General features: G+C 52.1%; 8 protein-coding genes across 8 annotated transcripts; 4 read left to right on the forward strand and 4 right to left on the reverse strand.

Annotated features, from left to right (window-relative positions):
- Positions 1-1,935: 1,935 nt before the first annotated feature.
- On the forward strand, positions 1,936-3,391 carry CORC01_12150 (riboflavin transporter MCH5; the record flags this gene model as incomplete). Its single annotated transcript, XM_022623771.1, has 2 exons — positions 1,936-2,373; positions 2,438-3,391. The coding sequence occupies 2 exons, from the start codon at positions 1,936-1,938 to the stop codon at positions 3,389-3,391; spliced, it is 1,392 nt and encodes a 463-aa protein (XP_022469740.1).
- Positions 3,392-4,198: 807 nt separating this feature from the next.
- CORC01_12151 (dienelactone hydrolase) lies at positions 4,199-5,220 on the forward strand (the record flags this gene model as incomplete). Its single annotated transcript, XM_022623772.1, has 4 exons — positions 4,199-4,337; positions 4,410-4,509; positions 4,588-4,937; positions 5,018-5,220. The coding sequence occupies 4 exons, from the start codon at positions 4,199-4,201 to the stop codon at positions 5,218-5,220; spliced, it is 792 nt and encodes a 263-aa protein (XP_022469741.1).
- A 1,508-nt stretch (positions 5,221-6,728) lies between these two features.
- Positions 6,729-8,222, reverse strand: CORC01_12152 (uncharacterized protein; the record flags this gene model as incomplete). The annotated part of the gene is made up of 2 exons (XM_022623773.1): positions 6,729-8,057; positions 8,157-8,222. The coding sequence occupies 2 exons, from the start codon at positions 8,220-8,222 to the stop codon at positions 6,729-6,731; spliced, it is 1,395 nt and encodes a 464-aa protein (XP_022469742.1).
- Positions 8,223-10,807: 2,585 nt separating this feature from the next.
- On the reverse strand, positions 10,808-12,614 carry CORC01_12153 (high-affinity nicotinic acid transporter; the record flags this gene model as incomplete). Its single annotated transcript, XM_022623774.1, has 6 exons — positions 10,808-10,973; positions 11,032-11,224; positions 11,290-11,711; positions 11,772-11,984; positions 12,065-12,367; positions 12,463-12,614. The coding sequence occupies 6 exons, from the start codon at positions 12,612-12,614 to the stop codon at positions 10,808-10,810; spliced, it is 1,449 nt and encodes a 482-aa protein (XP_022469743.1).
- Positions 12,615-16,406: 3,792 nt separating this feature from the next.
- Positions 16,407-18,007, forward strand: CORC01_12154 (glycosyl hydrolase family 7; the record flags this gene model as incomplete). The annotated part of the gene is made up of 5 exons (XM_022623775.1): positions 16,407-16,585; positions 16,659-17,082; positions 17,146-17,234; positions 17,298-17,754; positions 17,819-18,007. The coding sequence occupies 5 exons, from the start codon at positions 16,407-16,409 to the stop codon at positions 18,005-18,007; spliced, it is 1,338 nt and encodes a 445-aa protein (XP_022469744.1).
- A 1,543-nt stretch (positions 18,008-19,550) lies between these two features.
- CORC01_12155 (uncharacterized protein) lies at positions 19,551-20,625 on the forward strand (the record flags this gene model as incomplete). The annotated part of the gene is made up of 2 exons (XM_022623776.1): positions 19,551-19,764; positions 19,841-20,625. 2 exons carry the CDS (start codon positions 19,551-19,553, stop codon positions 20,623-20,625), a joined length of 999 nt encoding a protein of 332 aa, XP_022469745.1.
- Positions 20,626-20,754: 129 nt separating this feature from the next.
- On the reverse strand, positions 20,755-21,588 carry CORC01_12156 (acetyltransferase/esterase; the record flags this gene model as incomplete). The annotated part of the gene is made up of 1 exon (XM_022623777.1): positions 20,755-21,588. The coding sequence occupies one exon, from the start codon at positions 21,586-21,588 to the stop codon at positions 20,755-20,757; it is 834 nt and encodes a 277-aa protein (XP_022469746.1).
- A 689-nt stretch (positions 21,589-22,277) lies between these two features.
- On the reverse strand, positions 22,278-22,794 carry CORC01_12157 (uncharacterized protein; the record flags this gene model as incomplete). Its single annotated transcript, XM_022623778.1, has 2 exons — positions 22,278-22,561; positions 22,632-22,794. The coding sequence occupies 2 exons, from the start codon at positions 22,792-22,794 to the stop codon at positions 22,278-22,280; spliced, it is 447 nt and encodes a 148-aa protein (XP_022469747.1).
- Between the last annotated feature and the right edge of the window lie 434 nt (positions 22,795-23,228).

A 23,228-nucleotide genomic window follows, 5' to 3' on the forward strand; every position in this document is an offset into this window, starting at 1 on the left:
ACAGCATGAAGTAGTCAATTCCCACAATAGTCTTGATCGGAAGAGGTGCGTCAACTCTCAGCCTAGAGATAATAGTCCTGGGCATTAATCTGCTAGAATCTTCAGATGTGGCAGCGCATAGGGAGATGCAACTGGTCTTGTATCGGTTGATAATGCTACAACGATTCACAGGTATGTCACGAAAGGGCCCAGATTCATCATACAACTACATCTCTAGGTAATTACAGTAATTGCCGTAAGAATAAATCGCCATACCAAGAAGGGGACTTTAGCACCAGCCATATCTGGTGATGCCGTCTACGTCGGGGCGGCTCATATCGTCGGAAAACTCTGCACCGTCTGTGGCGCAAGTAGAGCTCAATAGGCTGCAAACACCCTCGCCCGCCCGCCTTCTGAACCTTGTGGTTGGAATCACTCCGGACTTGCTCATGGTGTGATTTACGCGTCCCGAATGTTCACATCAACGGGGCACAGCAACCTTACTCACGGCGTGGACGAACTGCTGCAAAGATCCTAAAATTTCAATATATCTCATCTTAGTGTTTTGCTTGCAGCTTTTAGAAAAGCTTGGTGATAAAGAGGCCATAGAGCCCCCATCTATAGTTGGACTTTGAGCCCGTCCTTCCTTCCTCGTACTCATCCTCCAGTCCCATCATAATTTGATTTCAACCTTATCAATCCTTCTAATTGAAAGAAAAAAAATTCCGTCTGTTATTAGACTCGTGTATTTGATACAAGGAGCCCAGCTCAATCAACTCCGGAAACCAAATGCAATCTCCCAACTTCTACATTCATCGCCTAGCCTGTCCGGATCTGAGTGAATATGCCCTCAAATCGGTATTATAAAATATGGATCAACCGGCACAAACATTGCTCAGCTCTCCGACTTATCAACAGATAGAACATTACCAAACTCGTCATCATGCTTCACTTCAATGATAATGACTCTAGCTTTAAAGGTGAAATTTGAGAGCGAGCTTGACGATGCTTAGTATTCTGTCGGTCGATGAGGCGGAGGACTGGTTAATATGCCGACTTGCCGAGATGCTATAATGTACATGTAATTTATGGGGAGGCACAGTAAAGGTGCAATCAACATCGGAGTACGGGACAGGGTGGGATGTGAATGGCAACATCGATGTCGAGATCGCGGATGTTCACAGACGAATACACTCAGTCATTTGATTAAGCTTATCGGGGGTAGATGACACAGGCGAGCATGCAAAGAGAGACTGTATTAAACCCTGCGTCGGAGACTTTTGATCGACAGTAGCTGCGGAATCAAGGGCCTCACTCGCTTCTCCTTAGCCTCGATCCAAGTCTTGCTACAGGCTGTTTGAGAAACTCCACAGCAATTGCGCATTGTGATCAGACGACGTTGACTGCGAACGGTCGGTAGCGTCATGGCCCCGCAGAATAAGTAAGTAGGCTATGCTATCTGCCATCAATCGAGTCATCGTCACTTCTCAAACGCCCTCCAGCCAGGTGATGCGCCCCAGCAGACTTGCAGATTGCCAAGCCCCGATCTGCGGGACCCCGTCCGGAGGGGGTCCCGTCGGGCTGGGCTGCGTCTTCTCAAACTGACTGTAAACATATCAGCCTCCGGAATCCCGCCGGCGCACGTACGCTTTTGGCCGTGCCGTAGCCGCAGTCAAGCAAGTCGATCGGCGAAGTCCCAATGGCTCGGACTGGCACGTCCTTCGACTAGCTGCCAAGCTGCGGACGGGGCCTACATTCTGCGTAACTTTCGAAATCATGTACGCCTCGCGGGATGACATCTCATGACGGTGGCTGCGGGCAGTCGGTCCCGAGGATTGGGGCGCCTTGTCGGCATTCAATAGTCGGGCACGCGCCTCAATTCCCCAGGGAGCAGATGGCTCATCCTAGCTTCTCAAATTTCTGAACGTTAAAGAATTCTCCAAGAGCAACGCCATCATGAACGAATCAACAGAGACCAAAGACGAGGTGAAGGACATCGTCGAGGGAGGGCCGTCGAGACCGAATTCCGGTGACAGCCGCGGGGAGGTTCTCCAACAGTCGCCTGCAGAATCAGAGAAGAGCAAGTCAACGCCATCGACAGACCTTGGAAGACAAGGCGATCAGGAAAAACAGGAAAAGGTCACCCAGTCGGCCGAAGATGACTTCCCGGAAGGGGGCACGCGAGCATGGTTCGTGGCGGCCGGCACGGCGGCCATTCTGTTCTGTTCCCTGGGGTACACCAATTCCTTTGGCGTCTTTCAAGCGTATTACACGCGACACCAGCTTTCGGACCATACGCCAGACGACATTTCCTGGATCGGATCAATACAAGCATTCTTGGTGTTTGCTTCCGGAGCCATCGGAGGGCCAATCTTTGACCGTTATGGCGCATGGGTGAGTTGATTCAGAGATACCACTGTGTCTGTATCGTTTTCGAGAAGAAGCTAACCTCGACTAGGTCATCCGCCCCGCCGCGGTGGTTTACATATTTTCAGTCATGATGACCAGCTTATGCAACGAGTATTGGCAATTCATGCTCGCTCAAGGTGTGCTCAGCGGTATATCAAATGGGTTGATCATGTTCCCGGCAATGGCCGCCACGCCGCAGTACTTCAAGAGGAGAAGAGGAGCAGCCATGGGCCTCGCCATCGCTGGCTCGTCGCTAGGTGCAGTCGTGTTTCCCATCGTACTCTCAGAGTTACTGGACAGGCTGGGATTCGGATGGGCCGTTCGTATCTGCGGGTTCATCATGATGCCGTTCCTCCTCTTCTCGTCCGTCACAGTCAGGGCTCGTCTCCCCCCGCGGAGGAGCCAATTCTTCATCTGGAAGGCTTTCCGAGAGCCGCTGTTCTTGTGTCTCACTGGCGGCGTTTGCCTCATGTTTGTGGGCATGTTTATTCCCTTCTTTTACTTGCCGACGTTTGGTATCGATCACGGCATGAGCCCGGCGCTGGCGTCATATTTGGTGGCCGTCGTGAACGGAGCATCGATCCCTGGCCGCATTGTGCCCGGCGTTCTGGGCGACAAGTTTGGTCGCATCAATATCTTGTTCACTGCGGGATTATTGACGGCTATCTTGATATTATGCTGGCCCAAGGCAGTGACCGAGGCCGGAATCATTGGCTTTTCCGCGGCCTACGGTCTCACATCAGGCGCCATTATCTCAGGAGGGTCCGTGGTTTTCACCCTCTGTCCCAAGACGCCTAAGGATATCGGGACCTACATGGGAATGGGCATCGCATTCGCATCAATGGCTGTATTGGTTGGCCCGCCGGTCAGCGGCGCATTGCTCAATCGGTACCACGGTTACGATCAGATCTCCATCTTTGGCGGCGTTGTTTGCTTGGCCGGGGCGGTTTTGACTCTTTGCGCCAAGTTCTTCTCGACTGAGGGTCTTTTAGGATTTGTCTGAGAAGAAGGTTGGATGGGACTTTGCGGCCCTGGAGTTGAGTTTGGCGGCATAACGACTGTTGGGATAGATATACTGCCCTTCAACGCTACGTCATAGGAGGTTGAAGGGGTTAGACAGACCGAGTCTGATAAGATTGAAGATGATTTCACCGAAACCTTACTAAGTCCCATTAATGAAAGCTCAAGACTAACTGTTTTTGCCGATTCGGCACCGAATCGGCCATTAATTAATAATAAGTCGCAATTGCCCCGAACCGATCCTCATTTCCCATGCTGCACGCTTGGCCCTGCAAATCCATGGATCATCACATCCATCGATGTAGCATTTAAACATTAAACAAGCAAACAAAGCCACCCCGAAACAGGGGCATCAAGCACAATGATTGGCGCACTTTTCTGAAGCGGAGAAGAACGAACCTTAGCTTCCTTCTTAGGCCCAGACTGGAACCTTCTCCCCGCCCCGGCAACTCTCACCCCTTGACCGTTCACGGTATGTTTGCACAGAGTGAGACGAAGCACACGGGTTAAGGATTGGATGACGTCTTCAAGGGTCTTGCACCATGCCTACCGGCTTGGCAATGACATCTCGAAGATACCACATCCGTATCTCCGTGAGTCCGGGCGACCATCCAAGAATTGGTTCCGATCTGGCTAATTTGTAATCGTTAGACCCATGGAACGATGATAAGTCAAAACCTTAAAAGAATGTTGGGTTATCCCCTCCCGTCCCATGATTAGGTTCTTCCATCCGGTCTCGCAACGCCCTGTTCTGTGATCGACACACCTCAACAGCCCGAAACCTTCCAAGATGCTCAGCAAAACTATTGTCGCGGCCCTCCTGGGCTTTGCATCTCTTACCAATGCTGCGAAGAAGTGCCCTGTTGCCGATGTTTCCGCCATTGCCCACACAGGCACCCCGATTGGAAAGGAGGTCAAGTACAATGGGCGTAAGTCCTGAAATTTATTCTTACCTTCATGTCAATTCTTCGAGCGCATATGCTGACGCAATTCGCATATAGTGACCCAATACGTTACCAAGCCGAGCGTGCGCGGTAACCGGACCACTGGCGTCCTATACCTGACCGACGTTTTCGGAATCCAGCTCGCGCAGAACAAGCTGTGAGTTGCTGGCCGCCGTCGCCCATGTGCCGCCATGGCAACATCACGTTGGGTGTTGATGCTAACGCAAACGGCTAGCCTTTCCGACAGCTTTGCTCGCGCTGGCTACATCTCCGTCGCGCCGGACCTGTTCAACGGCAACCCGGCCCCAGAAGACATCAACGTCCCCGGCTTTAACACGACTCAGTTCCTCTCGCAGCACGGGCCGAACGTGACTGACCCGATCATTGCCAACTCCATCAAGTACCTGCGCGAAAAACTCGGTGTGAGCAAGATCGCAGTCACGGGATACTGCTTCGGAGGCCGCTACACCTTCCGCCTTCTCGCCGAGGGCAAGGGAGCTGATGTTGGCTTTGCCGCACACCCGAGTCTGCTCACTGACGAGGAAATCGCGGCCATCACCGGTCCCGCGAGTGTCGCAGCCGCCGGTAAGTCGTCAAACCCCCCCGCCCTCTGCCCCCGAAAAAGGTTATAGGCCATTTCTCGGTCACTGACAAGGACGCTGCAGAAACTGACAGCCTCATGTCGCCCGCTCGTCGTGCCGAGATTGAGGCTCTGCTCGGTGAGACTGGCCAGCCCTTCTCTCTCGCGCTGTATGGTGGTACCGAGCACGGCTTCGGCGTTCGCGCCAACATCTCGGACCCTAAGCAGAAGTTCGGCAAGGAGGAGGCCTTCTTCCAGGCAGTCCGCTTCTTTGACACTTGGCTTTGATCGAAGCGACACTTCATGTACATATTCTGAAAAGTTGCGGTTGAAAATTGATCGCGTACTATACTGAAAGCTTTCGGCATTCAAAGTCCAACAAATACTCGCACTTTCCAACCTTTTTTTGCAGTGCGCTCGCGGATATGTGCGCTTGTAGTCATTTCGGAGATCCGTGATTGTGAACCGGTTCGTCTCGTGATTTTAGACTCATCCAATGGTGATACATGGACTTAGCGATGGTGTGATCATCCGAAAGACCTCGTTCAAGCCTCATAGACAAGGTCTGCGAATAGAGCGATGCTAGGGAGGGCTACTAAAAGGGATGCTAAACAACTCAACGAAACCATGGGTGTGCTTCGTGTACCTAAGCAAATGTTGTTGAGATACTTTTCTGCCCAAGCCTACATGTACTTTGGGAAGCACGTGAATAGAGAGGCACGGAACTTCCGACGCGACTTGGTACGCTTGCCTTTGTGACAATGCATCGGCATGGCCGCAAAGTCGGGGGACTGCGAGTTGTTAGTTTGACAGTGAAGGAAAGGTGTAATTTCCTATCCATAATCCCGCGTCGGATACATCCGGGCCTCGATAAGGTTTTCTATACCTTGACACCTTTAAAGGTTGTGCCCGTTTCGTGGCGCCTTGCCTTTGAAGAAAAAGCTAGGATCCATGGCATCGGGAAAGTATGCCGTTTGGCCAAAACACCAGTTGACGCCGATAGGAATCGAACCCAACTTATCCTACTAAGCGTACCTTCGCTTCACGTCGGAAACCCCTAGCTACCAAAAAGTTCTACGCGGACAAAGTTTACAATGACGGCACTGGACACTCTTTAAGGCTGTTGAACTGGCAAGTAGAGTCATATTCAGCCTTACCATTTCCCCTGCCCGCCTGAAGATGTCGGCAGCTCGGATCACTGAAGCGTCCGTCGCACCATCCTCACCTGACCATTACCACCCACCTCGTTTTCGGTTTCGGTTTCTTGGTCAGATGGGGATTGAGGTACGACCCGTCTGTTCTTGTTTTGATTGTTTCACATCGGGCACACACTCTTACTTTACAGCTCACTCATGCTACAGTAGCTTTGTATTTGAATGTGTCTTACCTTCAATGCTCGAGCGGCCCTATCCTAAGCAGGCAGGTTGAACGAGTCGTAATCGCCAGCGGCCTCTCCGGCCGGTTGAGCCTGCATGCATGTGACGTCCTTCCGCCGCTCGGCCGAACTCTTGGGAAATTTTGTTCATCGGCTAGCTAAACTTTCGAGCCTAATAGACTGGAGGTACGAAAAGACGGATTGGATTGTGAATCAGTTTGACGGCATCGGAGAAGCTGACACTTTGACGTCGGTTCGCGGGCCTCTTCTCCTCGGTGTGCCAGAGGATACCCGCACTCAATAGCTCTCAGCACCTACTCCAAAGTCCTAAGGGCCATTCACATCCCTAGCAAGGCAGTCCAAAGCATCGACTGAATGATGTAGACCAGTCTTTTTGTTCTTTGAATTGTTTGGTTAACGACTAAAGTTGGATACTTCTGTCGCTCATGAAGGCTAAGGGCCATTTGACCATTTCTTTCCACTCTGGATCCAAGTCTGATGCTATCGCCCGCGCCGAGTTGATGCCCCATCCCTGCATGAACCACGTTGTAGATTCTGTCGAGCGGATGACAACTGAGTAGTAAGCCAACAGAGTCAGAGCCGCAGGATCCCGGTTCCGCAGCAGCTGCAGATACTCTTCGGTGAGATTAATGGGCCAAGTAAGGGCCACCCGCAGCTCTGGAAACGCCGTGGTCTCAACGGCATGCATGATCCACCCCAGGAACACATTAATTTCCTTGTTGACGATAGTTTTGGTTGATTCGTCGGCACTAGACGTCTTTAAAGTTGTTTGGAGATTCTCGAGATGTTGAGTAACCGCTTCCAGCACTGGTGTGGAAGCGGGCGCAACCACCTCTGTAAAGAAATTCCTTAATGGTCCCGCCTGGATGGCTGGTTGAAATGACGACAAGATGTGGCTCATTCCCCTCACAAGTAAGAATACGTCGAGAATATCGTCGACTGATGGCGCCTCTTGTGAGTGAGGCGCACCTCGTTGATAAGGGAACGTGGAATATGCGTTGAGCAACAGTAATGACGACGCCGCGAAGAGAGCGTGGCAGTTGTCCGGTGTGATATTTATTAGTGACTCCCGCATGCCCGCTATAGCATCACTCTGGTGTTGTGAAGCATGCAAGGCGTAAGAGTCGCGCTGCTCCGGGTGGAGGTTACCCAGATGTAAAGCACCGATGGCGAGTATGCCGTGCATCAGGAACGTGTACGTCAGGCCGAGTTTCGGTACCACAAACTGCCAAATGCTGCCCACGTCCGATGACCTCGGCATCGTGAGACTGGTGGCCGTGGAGTAGTGGTGCATCAGCTCCAGATCGGTGATCCACTTGCTCAAATGAACGGGTTCCACGGCCTCGGTTGAAAACTTGACAAAGTAGGGAAACGGGTCGGGGCTCGAGGCGGCGACAGAAGACCTCCTATTTCCGATCGACGAGCCCCGGTCACTGGCGAAGTCCGCCGGCAGTTTGAGGTTGGCCTCGAGCAGACTCGACGGTGTTAAAGAGGGGTCTATCGGGCTGGTTGATGGCGTCTGAGTCTTACGGCTGCCGCTCGATCCCGTTCGCGATGAGCTCCTCCGTTGGAAACTCGGCACTCTCGAGACTTCTGGTTTAGAACTGGATGACGCCTCCCAGCTCAAGGTGTCACCGGAGCCGGAGCCGGAGCCGTCCGCCGAACCCTTAAGAAGGCTGCATTGGGTGTTGTGCCTGATACAGGCGCTGCAAGGCTTGCTCTCGTCGCACTGGGTTGAAGGGTGTCAGCCAGGCCGCGTTCGGTATACGAGAGCTTCGTGAATGGCAAGAGGTGATGAGTGTAAGTGTGGAGGAAGGGTGCCACGTACTTTTACACGACGCTGTTTACACCTTGCACAGCCACCGCGAGACTTTTTGTACCCTAAGCGTGGCATCTTGCAGCAGCAATCCGGATAAGCAGCCTTTTCTCTGATGACCTCTTCGGTCCTGGTTGTTATCCTGCATTGGCGCAGAGGCAACAGCTCCGTAACTTCCCCAATCTCACCTCCGATGAAGAGTGGGCAGGCTGAACACCAGACAGGCGAGCGAGTGCCTTTGGCTGCCAGAACAGAGCCCTCTCGACTTTCGTCACACCTGGACCCCAGGTCCCCTTGTTGCGGGGATTCGATGACAGCGATGAACGGGGGAAGCAGTCGGCAATCCGACGAATCGGTTCAGACCCAGTAACGAAATGTCAGCAATGATATGGCTCTCCTTCGCTTCAAGAGCGGCGCGGTCCGCTATAGGTACCGAAGACAATGGTTGTTTGTTGTGTCGTTGCAAGCCAACAAGCAAGTTGAGGAGACCGAAAGCGAATATGTGGGCTTGAGAAGATGGATGTATGGTGGATGGCAAATGGTTCGGACTGGAACAGGAGAGGCAAGTCGGTGAGCTGGGCGCCGGGGCCGGAGATGGTCTGTACTTGTTTCTACGGCGGACGGCTGAGGCAATGGCTTCGTGTGTAGCATAGCTAGGTAGTATAGTGTAGGGGAAGTACGAGTAGTGATGATGTGATAAATGTCTGTTCCTGTCGCTTTGCTGGTCCGATAAAGCCGTAGTTAAGTTCAATCCCGGATGGGGCCCAGTTTATCACCCGCCCCAGGGAGAAGCGCGGAGCAAGTCACTCGAGTTATCTTGCGGAGGGGACGCGAGCGAGCGGTAACCAGGCGGAGAGGATACTTCCTGGGACTCTCGGAGTAACTGGGAGAATCTGCCCCGTTGCGTGATGGGCAGCGCCGGGGCGGGTATTGGAGAAGAGCTGGCCCAAATCTGCGCCTTGCTGACGACTCAAGCCGCAGCACGAGCGTGTGCGTCAGGAACAAAATAGCATAGCGGCTCGTACGGATCTGGAATGGCGTGTGCGTAGAGAGAGTGAAACGAACAAGGCCGTATTCTGCTCAATCCTATTGGATCCCTGTCCGTTGTTGATTTCCGAGTGTAAAGATGAAGGGAGGGAAGGACAGGACGTCGTAAAGAAGCAAGAATGGTGTGTCGGTATGTACGGCTTTGTTTCGTCTAAACTATCATCAGGACTAAGCACTACTCCTATGTGGTGGTGCTGGCTCTGGCTCAGGCTCAGGCTCAGGCTCAGGCTCAGGGGTGTCACGAGAGGGCTGGCACTCTAACAAAGGTTCAACGTCGCCCTCGAGATCCATGCCCGCCAAATGACGATCCACGTCGAGTTGGGGGGCTCCTGATCCTGCGTGCTGGAAGTGCTGGCAGATATCCGTACATGTAGACACTCTCATGTGGCCAAGAGCCACAGCATGAAGACATCAATTCCTCCACCATGCCTCCATGAACGATGGCACGCTTTGCGCCAATTTGCATACATGTAATGGGCGGGCAACGCAACACAGTCATTGCGTGTATCACTGGAATCATCTGCGCCGCTTTACGCAGAGTGAAGCGGCGCAGGTAACATAAGTCGGGGTGGCAGCATAGACATTCTGTTACCAAGGTTCCTCCCAAGATTCCTTCAAAGGTTCCTCCCAAAGTGTCTCCCGCCTTGGCCAGTGCCAATGTCGTCACGCCGTGATCCCAGGCAGCGAGCGACACACCCGGTGCTCGCCGAGAATTGTGTTGGGTTTCCGGGGTGAACGGGCACGACTGGCCCTTGCCATGCCCCTATGCCTCCATGAACCTAAGCTTCCGCTACAAGTACTATCCGGTCACCTGTGTCCAGCAATCCGAATCTTTTGACGTCTGTCAGACCGGAAGCAGGGCACACTTGCAATTCCCTCGCGACCATACCCTTTCTGGGGAGTTCACGGACTACTCTCTTTAAGGCTACATTCCTCCTCGCCGAGTTATATCCCAAACGAGGTCTATTGAGGATATAAAATGGGCGAACGTCCCATTCTACCGGCAAGGAACGTGCGCTCAAAAGAAATCAGCTCATCTACATACACTACATCGTTTGGCGCTAGCGAAGCATTTTTCGTAGCGTGAGTTGAGCCCACTAGCCATGGGGCCGGGGAGTATCGATGAAACCGAAACCGAGCGAACCTAAAAATGTCTTCTAGAACAATGATCTTGTGTGCTGTCCTCTGTACATGTCTTCCTCAACCAACAAGCTCCGTGGACTCACAGCTCTTCATCTTAGAGAGATCGAAATTTCTTCTCTCAGTTGGAGTATATTTTAGGTCTTGACCTCGGAAAACGACTTCTTTTGGTCGTGTCGTGTTCGTTGTCGCATCGGTCGCGTTTTTGGGCGATGAAGTGGCCCGAGTGGCCCCTACACTTTGCTATTTGCCAATAGTCGCTGACAAGCATGTAATTCCTCTAACTAAGGCGTCTTCTGGTTACATGAAGTCTACAGGGCCGGGAGAACAGATCGCAGGACGATTTGAACACTGGGCAAAATGCCATCAGATAGGCGATCATCAAAGAGCCTGACTTGAATCAATTTGCTCCCCTGTCTAATCCCTTCAGTGTCCTTCGGTTTCCTTTGGAAAGACTTTCATTCGGACAAAACGTCTCAGACGGTGTATCTGAACCATGGTACGTTGTCGGCAAGTTCAGCTTCCAATACCTTTTGCTCATCAGTCAACTCTTGCACGCCAGCCTCGCTAGCGACAAGATCCCGGCGGGCGTTCTCCCTTCGGCACCAAGTGGTCATAAATAGCGTCAAGAAGAAGGCCATGCTAGTGGAAGTTAGCACGTACCATCACTATCGAAACTATATTGAAGGTTTTCTCTCACGTAACGAAGCCAATGAGAATGCTATGGCCGGTCGTGTAGCGGGGTCCATCCCGGCTGAGGTAGACGTAAGACGCAATGATGCCGCCGCAATTACCACCCATAACCTGCATCGCTATGCCAGTTCCCCGCTTTAGACTACCGCCGATGTTGCTGCTATTCCAGGCAAGACCAAGCGGGATTTGAGGGTAGATGCCTGATCGAAAGTGAGCAACTCTCCTCCCTGTCTCTACTACAACTGTTTGGGATGTAAAAGCTTACCGATCGCTGCAAAGATGGTGCCAGCATATTGTGCAGAAGACTTGCTGGTACCGACCAAGAGACCGAAACCCAGAATAGCCACCAGCTGGAAGCCCATCAGGAATATACCGCGCTGTCTAACGCGATCCGCATACCAGCTGGCGCCAATAGTGAATATGCAAGCGAAACAGTACGGCGGTACTGACATCAGTTGGGCATTGTTGGAGGTGTAGCCCATGTTCTTGATGATGGTAGGCAGGAACAAGGCAAACGAGTAAATGGGGCAGAAGCCCGCCATGCAGATGAGCATGTGGATGTAGATCTTCCAATCCTTGATAGCCTGCCAAACATACTTGATATTGAAGTCATTAGACAGATGACCTGAATCTTCTTGCAGCCTTCTCTGGACTTCAGATCGCTCCTTCTCGGAAAGAAATTGCGCCCTGTTGGTGACAAAGGTTAGCTTAGATCCTGCTTTATGTTTGCCCAGGCCTTTGTCTTACGTGGAAGGATAATCATAAATTGCCCAGTATGCCGTGAAAGACACCAGAATACTCAGGAGACCTTCGAGGATGAAGATCCATGCCCAAGCTGAGAGACCACCTACCCCGTGCATCTCCGCAATTCCTCGCGCGAGGATACCACCAAACGCTCCAGCAAGAGTTGCCGCAGAGAAGAAAAGGGCCATTCTGAACCCGCACTCGTTTCTGCAGTACCTATCCACTCATTTGTCAGAGCTTCGTGGACAGAAAGGGCGTGTCGATCAGAGCATCAGAGAGGAGAGAGAGAGCCTCACCATTGCGTGATGTAGTAGTTGACGCCGGGAAACAAGCCTCCCTCAAAGACACCAAGAAAGACTCGAGTCGCCATGAGTCCTGAGTAGTCTTTCACAAATCCTTGGCCAATCATCGATGCAGACCAACAAACCATGATGAATGTCAGCCAAATCGACGGTCTGAGACGCTTCATCATCATATTGCTCGGGATCTCGGCCGCAATGTAGAACGGAAACAGGATGGCGAGGCAGTCATTGTATTGAATGCCTTTCAATTTGAGGTCCTGCTCCAAATTATCCAACCTGGCATTTCCAATGTTCGTCCTGTCGAGAAAGCATAGTCTTGACCCTGGTCAGTATTCATGTCACATGGCGAGATGCTGCAATGGCATTGACAGAAAGTCTGTGGGACGACTCACAGGTAGATCAAACTCATAAAGGGAATGATGTGCCAATCTAGCTTCCTCAGCAGCTTTTTGGTTGCATGACCGTCGAAGGGCTGCGACTCAGCGACTTCGATCGATTTGGCGCGAGCTTGTTTTTCTGATGTTGGAGCACTATCGGATTCCATGTTGACGATTGGGTAATTGTCCAGGACAGGAAACCGGGGAGACCAGATCAGACGAACTTCTGGGGCAGACAACTTGGCTTCGCGGGAAGAAGTGCGGCTGCCGAAGTCAAGCTTTTTAACCCCTTCTCGAACCCTCACCAAAAGTGACTTTCCTGTCAGCATGTCTTATCAAAAAGCCCTAGTGGTATTGCCACCGCCAACAGGAGAGCAGCAGGATGACCCAAGCTAGCCCTGAAGGATCACAGTCGGAACATGCAGGTAAGACAGAAGGTAGGACACGCACTCGGGCTCTGGCCAATTGGTCTAGACCAGCAAGCCTGTTATGCATCTCTCAAAGCTTAACCATCCGATCAAAGGGATGCCTGTGACCGCTGCGGGCCGAGTGCCAATGAATCAGTATTCGCGAGATCTGTTGTAACCTTCCCAAAGAAGCGATGAGGTTGGGGTGACATCGGGGTTCGTGTTCTCTATATCTGGTTACCGTTGGTCTGTTTCCTGTGCTGCGACACAGGACATGGATGGACGGCCAACGAACAAATCGTCGCTTACCGCCAAGACAAGATAGGCGTGCTCATCGCCCCGAGAAAGGAGCCAATCGATGATGGGTAGATGCACGTTGGAATGCATGGTGGTGAATAAGAAATGTGTTTGGCTGAGGGCCAGGCCTTGATGCCTCGGCTGGCCGCAGAAGGGAGAGATTCGAGGGGAACTGGTCAGGCTTCTCATAGGACACGTGGTAAAAGCAACGGTAAGACCACGTATTCCTCAAGCAGGTGTTTTGTCAACGCGCATGACAAGCAAGATAAGGTACTGAGGGCACCCTGATGTTCTTCTGCAACATATGTGGGAGTTATGTCGACACCATGTCGTTGTTTTTCTTTCTGCGTTACCCGAAAAGGTACCAATGCAGCTTCCCACCACAAAGAGCCATCGTTTTCGGATTGGTTCTCAACGAGTCGAAGCTTGCCATTACCAAATCCATGCTTCATGCATAATAATGCTTGCGGATGGCTGGAAATGCGCTGTGATATTAGAAGATGGAACTATCGTGGTAGGTTCTCGACTTAAGTGATCCCCTTGCTGGTGACTTGTGAACGGAGTGTTTCAGCTCGCAATTCTCACATTTTGCCACACAATGAAATACAACTAATTCTCAAATGATGACATTATACCGCATCTGATACTGCTCAAAATGAAAATCGTGCGCACCCTTCAACATTCTTACTACATGCATGTAACGTGAATCAAAAGTTTGCCATTCAAGCCTCGAGACTGCACTTGAATGGGAACACCCTAGATGCTTACCCAGGCTATTTTAAAGAATTCAATGCATCGATATTTCGATCTTTTGATGATAATGATAGGCCGTTGTGGACCTTGGCCGAGGTGAAGTAGGTAGATGTCAGATACAACATTGAGCAGGTCACAATAAGCTTATCGCATTCCCAAAGAGGGAGAGGCTGGGCCCGCACTCAATATCATTGGGCGTGAATTGTCGGAATCAGGAATGAACGAATTTCTGTTAAGTGAATCTGAGGAGAGCAAGAATATCGATGACTGATGTGTGGTATAGAAGGGAAGACCACTCGGAGTGTGCACCTGCAAGTTGATTGGGTCTCAAGTTAGCACGACTTGAATTGGGAAGGTTGAGTAGAACCATTCTTATCCCTTTGAGTTAGTCTGAATGTGCTCAGGCTTTGATATCTTCCAATGGAATGCCTCAATATGTCTCGGCACCACACTGGTTCAGGTTGCTATCAAAGATGACGAAACCTGACATGCTCATCTATCAACGTTGACTTCTGAAATATAGATCCATGATGAGAATACAATGATTTGGTTTTTTGAAATTGATACGAGGATGAACGGTGAGCTTCTGATGCTTCCTATTGAAAAAAGTACATGTGGATTGAGGAATCGCTGAACGAAAGACGGCTGCGAGAAACGAGGCAATGGGAGTCTTGAGTAGAGAGTATGTAATACAGGGAAGTCGTACTGCATTGATTTAAGCTTCTTAAAACCTAATCATGACCATGCGAACTATCAAGAGCTTGGATGAGAAATGCCTCTGCGAAGTTGGTGAGCGGCGGCGTGAGCTATGATCAGAGCTTATGACGCAAGTATGGTAGCTGAATTCCCGTCTAGTAGCCTCGGGCCGCACTCCGGTCGCCAGTCAAATAGTGACTGCCGTGTTAGATAAATGAAAGTGCTCAAAAGGCTTCTCTTCGGAATTAATTGCATAAATTATTGTCTCTGATACGAAGTTCATCTCTCGGGCCTCATTTATGAGAGGGAAAGGGTGTTTCATCGCAGAAGAACAGATTAAACGATTCGTCATCAACGGCGAAAACGAAAGTAAAAGGCTCCTTAATATGGAAAAAAGGCGATATGAACGGAGGTTCAGCCTCCGCGAGCCGTGATACAATCATACAACACCAATGGGGACAACTATTTAGCACCAGCTACCCTGCGAATGTGACGCGCCGAGACTCACCCCGCAGATTCCCCAGACGCCCCCTTCGGCAAACAGTCTGGGCCAAGAGCGTGTCGGGCCACGCACAGTCTTTTGCTCTTGAGCTGTCAGCAAGATGGTGACTGACAACCTGATATTTGACGATTTAGGCAGCTGCTCCCTATCTGAAGCCGAGTTTGCATAATACGTGCCAGCGCTGGCCTCTTGAAATCCCCGCCGCTTCAGTCCCTGGATCCTAAAACCAACCCTCAATGATATCCGTCGAGGAAGCTTACGAACTCTAGTGAGCGATATTAAAGCATATAATACCATATCATGGTCTGATACATGAGAGTCCAGACACCGGAAATACATCGTCGAAAGTCAAGATGAGCCGAGCCTCCAGATTTTTACAGTCTTTCGTCACGTTAGCTGGAAAAATCAATAAGCCGCTTCGCATCAATGGGAGTTTGATCCCATGCCACAGGAAGACAGCCTTTCCGAGCTTCAACGTCGGTGCATTGCCTCTCAGGGCGTTGTTTGAGCGCCGATACGGACAAGGGAGCCCTGGCGAACGAGTTCGGACTGTAGACTAGCGAGAACCGAAGACGGATGCGATCAGCAAGTCATCCCGGCCGTCCCTGAAAACCATCGGTCGCCTCAACCCGTACATTGCGGAGCTGTTTACTCACTCTTGCCGTCGCCGAGAACTTGGCTCTTGGAAATCCTACTTGGCTCTTCATCACCCGGCCACCATAGCCTGTTAACTCTCAAACAACTGACTAATGGAGCAAACCATCTCCGCTTACAAGACCTTGGCAATCGTTTGATATAGGGATAACTTCGGCGCGAGATACCACGGGTCCGCATTCCAAGGGTCTTTTTCTTCGCAACAGCGCTCAACTTCCGACCACTTTGAACGCGGATCCCAGTTGCCGACGGGAATTCCGTCCCGGTCAACTCCTTCCAAGACTTGGATGGCACGGTGGAATACGATCCAAGATCACATGGGACTCTGTCGAGAAAAGACTTCGCCTCTACGGATGTTAACAATGGAACGACTGGACCCTTTTTGTCGACATTTGACAACTGACACGGAGAGATGGGCCACGGAACTCTACGCGTTGTTGCCGGAATCCGGGACGCTACAGAGAATCACTTCGGGGAGCGTCATTCCGCGATGATGAGATACAAGAGTTCCATAAACGAAGACAGGAGCATAAGTATGGAGGGAGTTTCCGTCTCCAGCTTGAGTTTCCAATAGGTGCCTCACAACCATCTCTCAGCATTCTCTTTTCAACCCTCAGGAAGATTCTCCAGTGCCTGCAGTTATCTTTACAATGAAGTACACAATTTCGGCACTTTCTATGCTGGCCATGGCTGTGGCCCAGCAGGTCGGCACCGAGCAAGCCGAGACTCACCCCAAGCTGAGCTGGCAGAGATGCACTTCAGCATCTTGCTCCAACGTCAACGCCGAGGTCGTCATCGATGCCAACTGGCGTTGGGTTCACGGTGTTGGGTAATTGACACTTCCCATCCCATCTCCGACTTGACATCATTACCAAATAGCACAGACTAACACGATACTGCAGCGGATACCAGAACTGCTACGACGGAAACTCATGGACCGGTTTGTGTACGACCGGAGACAACTGTGCTCAGACTTGTGCTGTCGAGGGAGCTGAGTACAGCGGCACCTACGGCGTGTCGACCAGCGGTAATGCCCTGACTTTGAAGTTCGTCCAGGAGCACCAGTACGGCAAGAACATTGGCTCCCGAATGTACCTCATGAACGGAGACAGCAAGTACCAGACCTTCCAGCTTCTGAACAACGAGTTTGCCTTCGACGTCGACTTGTCCAGCGTTGAGTGTGGCATGAACAGTGCCTTGTACTTCGTTGCCATGAAAGAGGACGGTGGTCTCTCGTCCGAGTCTAACAACAAGGCCGGAGCCAAGTACGGTACAGGGTACTGTGACGCCCAATGTGCTCGTGATCTGAAGTTCATCGGCGGCAAGGTAAACTTCAACGCACCATGCTAGATATACAAAGGTACTGTAACTGATTGAGACGATGAACAGGGTAATGTTGAAGGTTGGGAGCCTTCAGAGACCGATGACAGTGCTGGTGTCGGCAACATGGGTGCCTGCTGCGCTGAGATTGACGTCTGGTAAGCCACCAAAGAACCCTCAATCTTTCACTCGAGAGCCTCCAAGTGCTGATCGATCTCTAGGGAGTCCAATGCGTACGCCTATGCTCTGACTCCTCATCCGTGCGAGAACAACAACTACCACGTCTGCGAGGGCGACACTTGTGGCGGTACTTACTCCGAGGACCGCTACGGTGGGGGCTGCGATGCCAACGGTTGCGACTACAACCCGTACCGCATGGGCAACCCCGACTTCTACGGCCCCGGAAAGACCGTCGACACCACCAAGAAATTCACCGTCATCACCCGCTTCGCCCCCGACCGCATGTACCAGGTCTTCATCCAGGACGGTAACACCATCGAAGTGCCCGGCGCCAAGTGGGAGGGCGTCCCAGAGACATCGGAGATCACGCCCGAATACTGCGAGCGCCAGTTCGCCGTCTTCAACGAGCGGGACCGCTTCAACGAGGTGGGCGGATACCCCCAGCTCAACGCCGCCCTCAACATCCCCATGACTCTCGTAATGTCTATTTGGAGCGACGTAAGTGTTTTTCCCCATCTAAATTCCCAAGGTGTGAACGTACCCAGCTGATGTCCTGCAATAGCACTATGCCAACATGCTCTGGCTCGACTCCACCTACCCTCCCGAGAGGGCTGGACAGCCCGGCACCGAGCGTGGACCTTGTGCCCCGGATTCGGGTGTCCCTGCCGAAGTCATCGAGCAGTTCCCCAACTCTCAGGTTGTTTGGTCCAACATCCGCTTCGGTCCTATCGGCAGCACTTACGCCGTCTGAGAGATCGGAGAGGGTTGGCCATTGCTAGGGCATTTCTGAGAGCAAACTGTGGTGCGCACGTCTCAGCTTTCTTCTGTATATAAATTCTCTTCATCCATTGTCGGTACATTTATGACCGAATTTCTGCGATCCAACTTTGTCCCGTAGAACCGGACCCAAATACGGATATATGCATCGTCCAAGAAACCGAGAACTTGTGTTAGTGCTAAGGAGGTAAGAGCAGAACCCATGAATAGCAGGCCAAATGGATAGCTGCTTCTCTAATGGACATAAGTCTATCGCACGCTTGTAGGCCATCGGTCGTGTCCGTCGAATAGCGCCTTTGGCACTTGGTTTCTTCTACCTTTCAAAGAAAGGAAGAAAGATGCTCCTTCGGGCATTGGAGGTATCAGTTCCAGCTTCTCGCTGAATTATTACGTCGATAAGAAACCAAAATACGAATGTTCGATGGCAACATGCAAGTTCGCAGACTCATGGCCGGGATGTCGTTGGTGTTCTCGGTTCATGTTCGGTTCGCAGACTTGAATCATCGGGTTAGACTCTCGTTAGCCTGGTTTGGCTTGGTGATGGTTCGTTACGGCAGTGGTTCTCGGCCCGACAAGCCGCACTCGTACTTGATGATAAGTAGTTCATGAGTCAAGAAAGTTACGGGTGTTAAACCTCTTCCTAGGGTCGATGGAGGATACTCAAATGCCCTGACTCATGACAGTCGCGAGAGTTACTCTCCGAAGTAGAAGCGGGTAGATAGTTGTAGGTGTATGGAGTACTATGGGGGTAGAAGGATGTGCACAGTAGAGATATGGGATGAGTGCCCAAACCATTCATTTGCGATTGGGCAAGTCTAACAACCGAGTGCACCGACGTGACGAACCAGCCTCTGGCTGTAGCTCAACGCGAGAGCGAGAGCGAGCTACTCAAACAGGGATAGCCTAGACTGTCCCTGTCTCTCGGTTGGCCAGTAGGAAAAGACAAACGTCGGTCTGCGGACGCTAATGCACACTGCTGACACGCCAAAATCTGGGAGAGATAAAACGGGGGCTTTAAATCCGTCCTAATACGCTTCGCCTCGACGATGATAACAACACATTGTCTGTCTGGATTAGCAATCCACCAAGAATTGAAGATAGCAATTCACAAAGTCAAAAAGAGACTTGGAGCATAAGCAGAACCGTAGTCGCCATTCTCGCATTCTCTCGCGTTCCCTCAATAGTCTTCAAAAGTGCGAGAGATCGTGAGGCACATGGTCGCTGACGAGACTATCCGCACAAACTAGACCTGCCAGAGGGAGTCCTCACCATCGAAACAAGGCATCGACGCCGATTCGACGAGTTAGCTAACGGCCTTGCGCCACCATCCCTGTCACTTAGGCAGACGGTGGAATGCCGTCAGCAGGCTGCATATAGTCTTTGGGAGGACCAGTCTCGTTCCGCGGAACCTCATTGTCATCCCTTTGTCAAAGCGACCAGATCTCAGTACTGACTGCTGATACGCCGCTTTGGTGGTTTCGGCTCCTTTCCCCCCCGCGCCTAACGGCCTTTGACCAATGTCTTCTGGGGAAATCTTTCCACATTCAGAAGAAACGACAGTCATGGACATGTGTTTTAGCCCCGGTCCGGCGATTCCTGTCGGGACGACCATCCCGGTGATTGCGAATCCTCGTCTGGCGGAACTACGTGACCCTTCAGAGGATTGGACTGGAGTCACGAGTACGACGGAGAGGCGGAAATTACAAAATAGACTGAACCAGAGAGCTCGAAGTGAGTCCACCTCGGTACCATTTGCTGATATCCAATGCTAGTATCATCCAGCTGACTAGAGCACGCGCATTCATAGGGCGGAGAGCACAGAAGAAAGTCGGCAAGCATTTTCCATCAGATATAGGTCCAGCCCCTGAAGTGGACTCTGACCCATCGAAATCCCTGGTAAAGAAGGAGTCGCGTTCGCCAACCACCGAAAACACTCAGACGGCCCTGGCAGCCATCACCACAGGGAAGAATGAAGGGACCGCAAATATCTGCCTCCTGGGTAGACAGGGTACGCCAGCTATGCTGGAAAAGTTCGCCGAGGAGGCGTACGCGGACTATATGCTCGGCAGGCCCTGTACAGACTACCTGACGACCCTCGTCCGCGTCAACGTTTTCCACGCCTTTGTCCGCAACGCCCGCGCCCTCAACTTCAACGCCGAGTGGCTGACCTACGACTCCATCTCGCCCTTCAACAAGATTGGTCCCGGCCTGGGCCCCGCCGCGGCGACCGAGACGTGTCCGCCCAACATGCTGCCTACCGCGCTGCAAATGTCCGTCGAGCACCACCCCTGGATCGACTTTTTCCCCCACGCCCGCATGCGAGACAACTTTCTACGGATCGTGGCCGAGCACGGCGAAGATTACGTTGATGAGGACGAAATATGTCGGGACGTTGTCGATGTAGGCGCGGGGGCGGGAGTCGAGCACGCCGCGCTCATCGTTTGGGGGGAGCCGTGGGATCCGCGGGGGTGGGAGGCCACGGAGCCGTTTCTCCGGAAATGGGGCTGGCTGCTTGCCGGCTGCACCGAAATGCTGGAGGGGACGAATTACTGGAGGGAGAAAAGAGGCTTGCGGAAACTTAAATTCACCTGATTAAATCATTGCACAAATCGACTCCCCAGCTAAACACAGCGAGGCATGGGTCTGATGGTGGGACAGAAGGGGAAACGGTCATGATTCAATGTCTACTTGAAGTCGGTTTAACACCTGTTGGCTTTGCTATCACGAGCTTTCCCCCCTTTCTCCCTCCAGAATCTCCATCAACTCGACAAAGTAGGGGAGAAACGCCTCGCATTCGACTCGGAAGCCCTCGTGGGCACCTGCGACGTCAAGCTTGGGACACTCCAGGATCTTTGCCTGCTCATCGACCGCTTGGGCGTACCACGCCTCTCTGCTCCGAATGCCCCTCATCAACCCGACACTCGTCCCGTTCTCCTTGATGCGATACAAACTCGGCAAATAGCCCAGCAAGACGGCAAACTCGTTGGCCCAGTGATTAGGGGGGTTCATCGGATCCGACGGCCCCGTCCGAGGAACGCCTTCGTCAAAGTAACCGACAAGTCTGGAGCTGAACTCCGCCTGCGCAGCATCGACGCCCAAAGCCTCATATATCTCGAGACAATTATACAAGAATTCAAAGATCTCGGTGGCGTTGGGTAACAGCATGAAGGTCGGCGCTTCGTGGGAGATGATGTGCTCGACCATGTCAGGGAAGTCGATGGCGAACTGGAACGCGAGAATACCGCCCATGCTACTCCCGAAGAGAGTGGCTTTGTCGAAGCCGAGGGTCTTGATAATGGCGCGAATATCTCGGGCTTGCTGTGGTGGGTGGAGCCTCTTGTTCACCTTGGCTTGGCTCGCGGACATTTGGCGACGGTCGAATGTGGCGCAGGTGTATCTATCCGACAACGCGGTGATGATTGTGTCATACTGCCGTCCATGGCCGTTGCCTCCTGGGATGAAGACAATGAGCGGGCCTTTGCCTTGGAACCAGTAGTGGATGTCGCAGTCCTCGTTGTGCAAGACTGAACGGCTTGGGTTGAACTCCATTGCCATCGTTGGAGTTGTTTTGATAGCTCGAGGTTGGGAATGACAATGACTGATAGATTACTTTACACACAACATTGCGGGCGACTCGTTCATTAAATAGATGTTCAAGAGACCAAATTTCACATACGATGACTCGAGCTAGACGTATGACCAAGCATCTATGGCCATACGATGACCCGGCTTGAAGCAATCATGATTAGAAATGCAATGAACGCGTTTTTGTCTGCGGAGTGGTAATCCTGTCAGCACAAGCCGTTTAACCTGATCAATCAAGTCAAAGGCTAGGCATCACGGGCCGGATTTCCTAGAGTAAGCCAACAAAAAAGCCCAAGTGATCATGGATCGACTTCAGGCCGAAGATCTGGACCCGACCCCTGACCCGCTTCCGGGCATCGGGGCCGGCACCGGCCCCATATTCCCGTCCCGGGGACCAAGGATGGGGAGATGCCGAATCATCCCGCCTCATTCTGATCAACGCCGGCATCGTCCTTACAAATACAAATTCCTCACTCTCATGTGTTTTGATTAACTAATCAAGCTTGAAACTAAATGGACACAACCCAGGTCTAAGAGATTCAGCCATGGAGTATGACCCTGACAACAAATGCAAAAGCCCGATTACGTCTGTCTCACCAAATCAAACGCCCCAAAGTCCAGGCAAGTCAAATGTTCGAACATGCCGTAGTTTCTCCTTGCTAATAAGGCTGAATCCACGGCCTGCACCGCGTCGCCGCGCAGAAGCCGTTACAGCACGGCCCGACATACTGCTCATTGAGGTCGTAGCACTCCCCGTACACCGGGACACAGATCCCGAGACAGCTGACGCCGGTGACGGGCTGCGGGGGTCCGATGATGACCTGTTGGAGGCCCTGGGGCGTGATGCCGCCGACCAGGGCCTTCTCGCCGTTTGTGTAGAATGTGCACTGGGAGAGGGCGTTGTAATCTGGCGCGTCGATGATGTTGACTGCGATGTCGTTATCTGCGTGTTGGGGGGAGGTCAGCCATTTCATTTTCTCAACGTGCCGAGAGGTCTCTTTTGGGAAACTGACTGGTGGGATACACCTGTCCATCAGCGGGGATCGTCATCTCGTAGGACGCAGGGCCGCCGTGGAAGGTTAGGTGGACAGTTTGAGGGCCGTCTCGCTCTTCAAGCGGGTGAGAGATGGAAGGGAGAATAAAAGAGATTGAAGTCAAGAGCACTGTGAGCTTCATGGTGAACTTTGTGATGTCGGAGTAAGGGTAAGATAGAGGTGTGTGATTGTGCTGATGTGGGATGGGAAAGTGATGAGACTGACTGCCTTGATGGTGTTCTTTCCTTCAGCGAGCTCTAATGAGCGTCTTTATAGTCCTCCAGAGACTCTACCTGATGACCTGAACCGCGTCCTCTCGACTTCGCAAGCAAGAAAAGATGGCTGGACTATCCGTCGCGTAGGCCACTGCGGCGCCTGCGCTGCTGTACGATCAGCACTCGTCCTCCCACAACCGTCCATGTCGGGCCCTCTCGAGCATGACCCCGTACGACGAATACGAACTCACATGGTCCATGCCTCGAGAGGTATTTTCGTCCCTTGTCAAACAGCTTCACGATGCAGCAGGATCTCAGCCGTACTCTCCTCGTCGTTGTTCCTCCTTCCACGCCACAGCCA

The sequence above is a fragment of the Colletotrichum orchidophilum genome, assembly GCF_001831195.1.
Source record: "Colletotrichum orchidophilum strain IMI 309357 chromosome Unknown Scaffold_144.1, whole genome shotgun sequence".
NCBI lineage: Eukaryota > Fungi > Ascomycota > Sordariomycetes > Glomerellales > Glomerellaceae > Colletotrichum > Colletotrichum orchidophilum.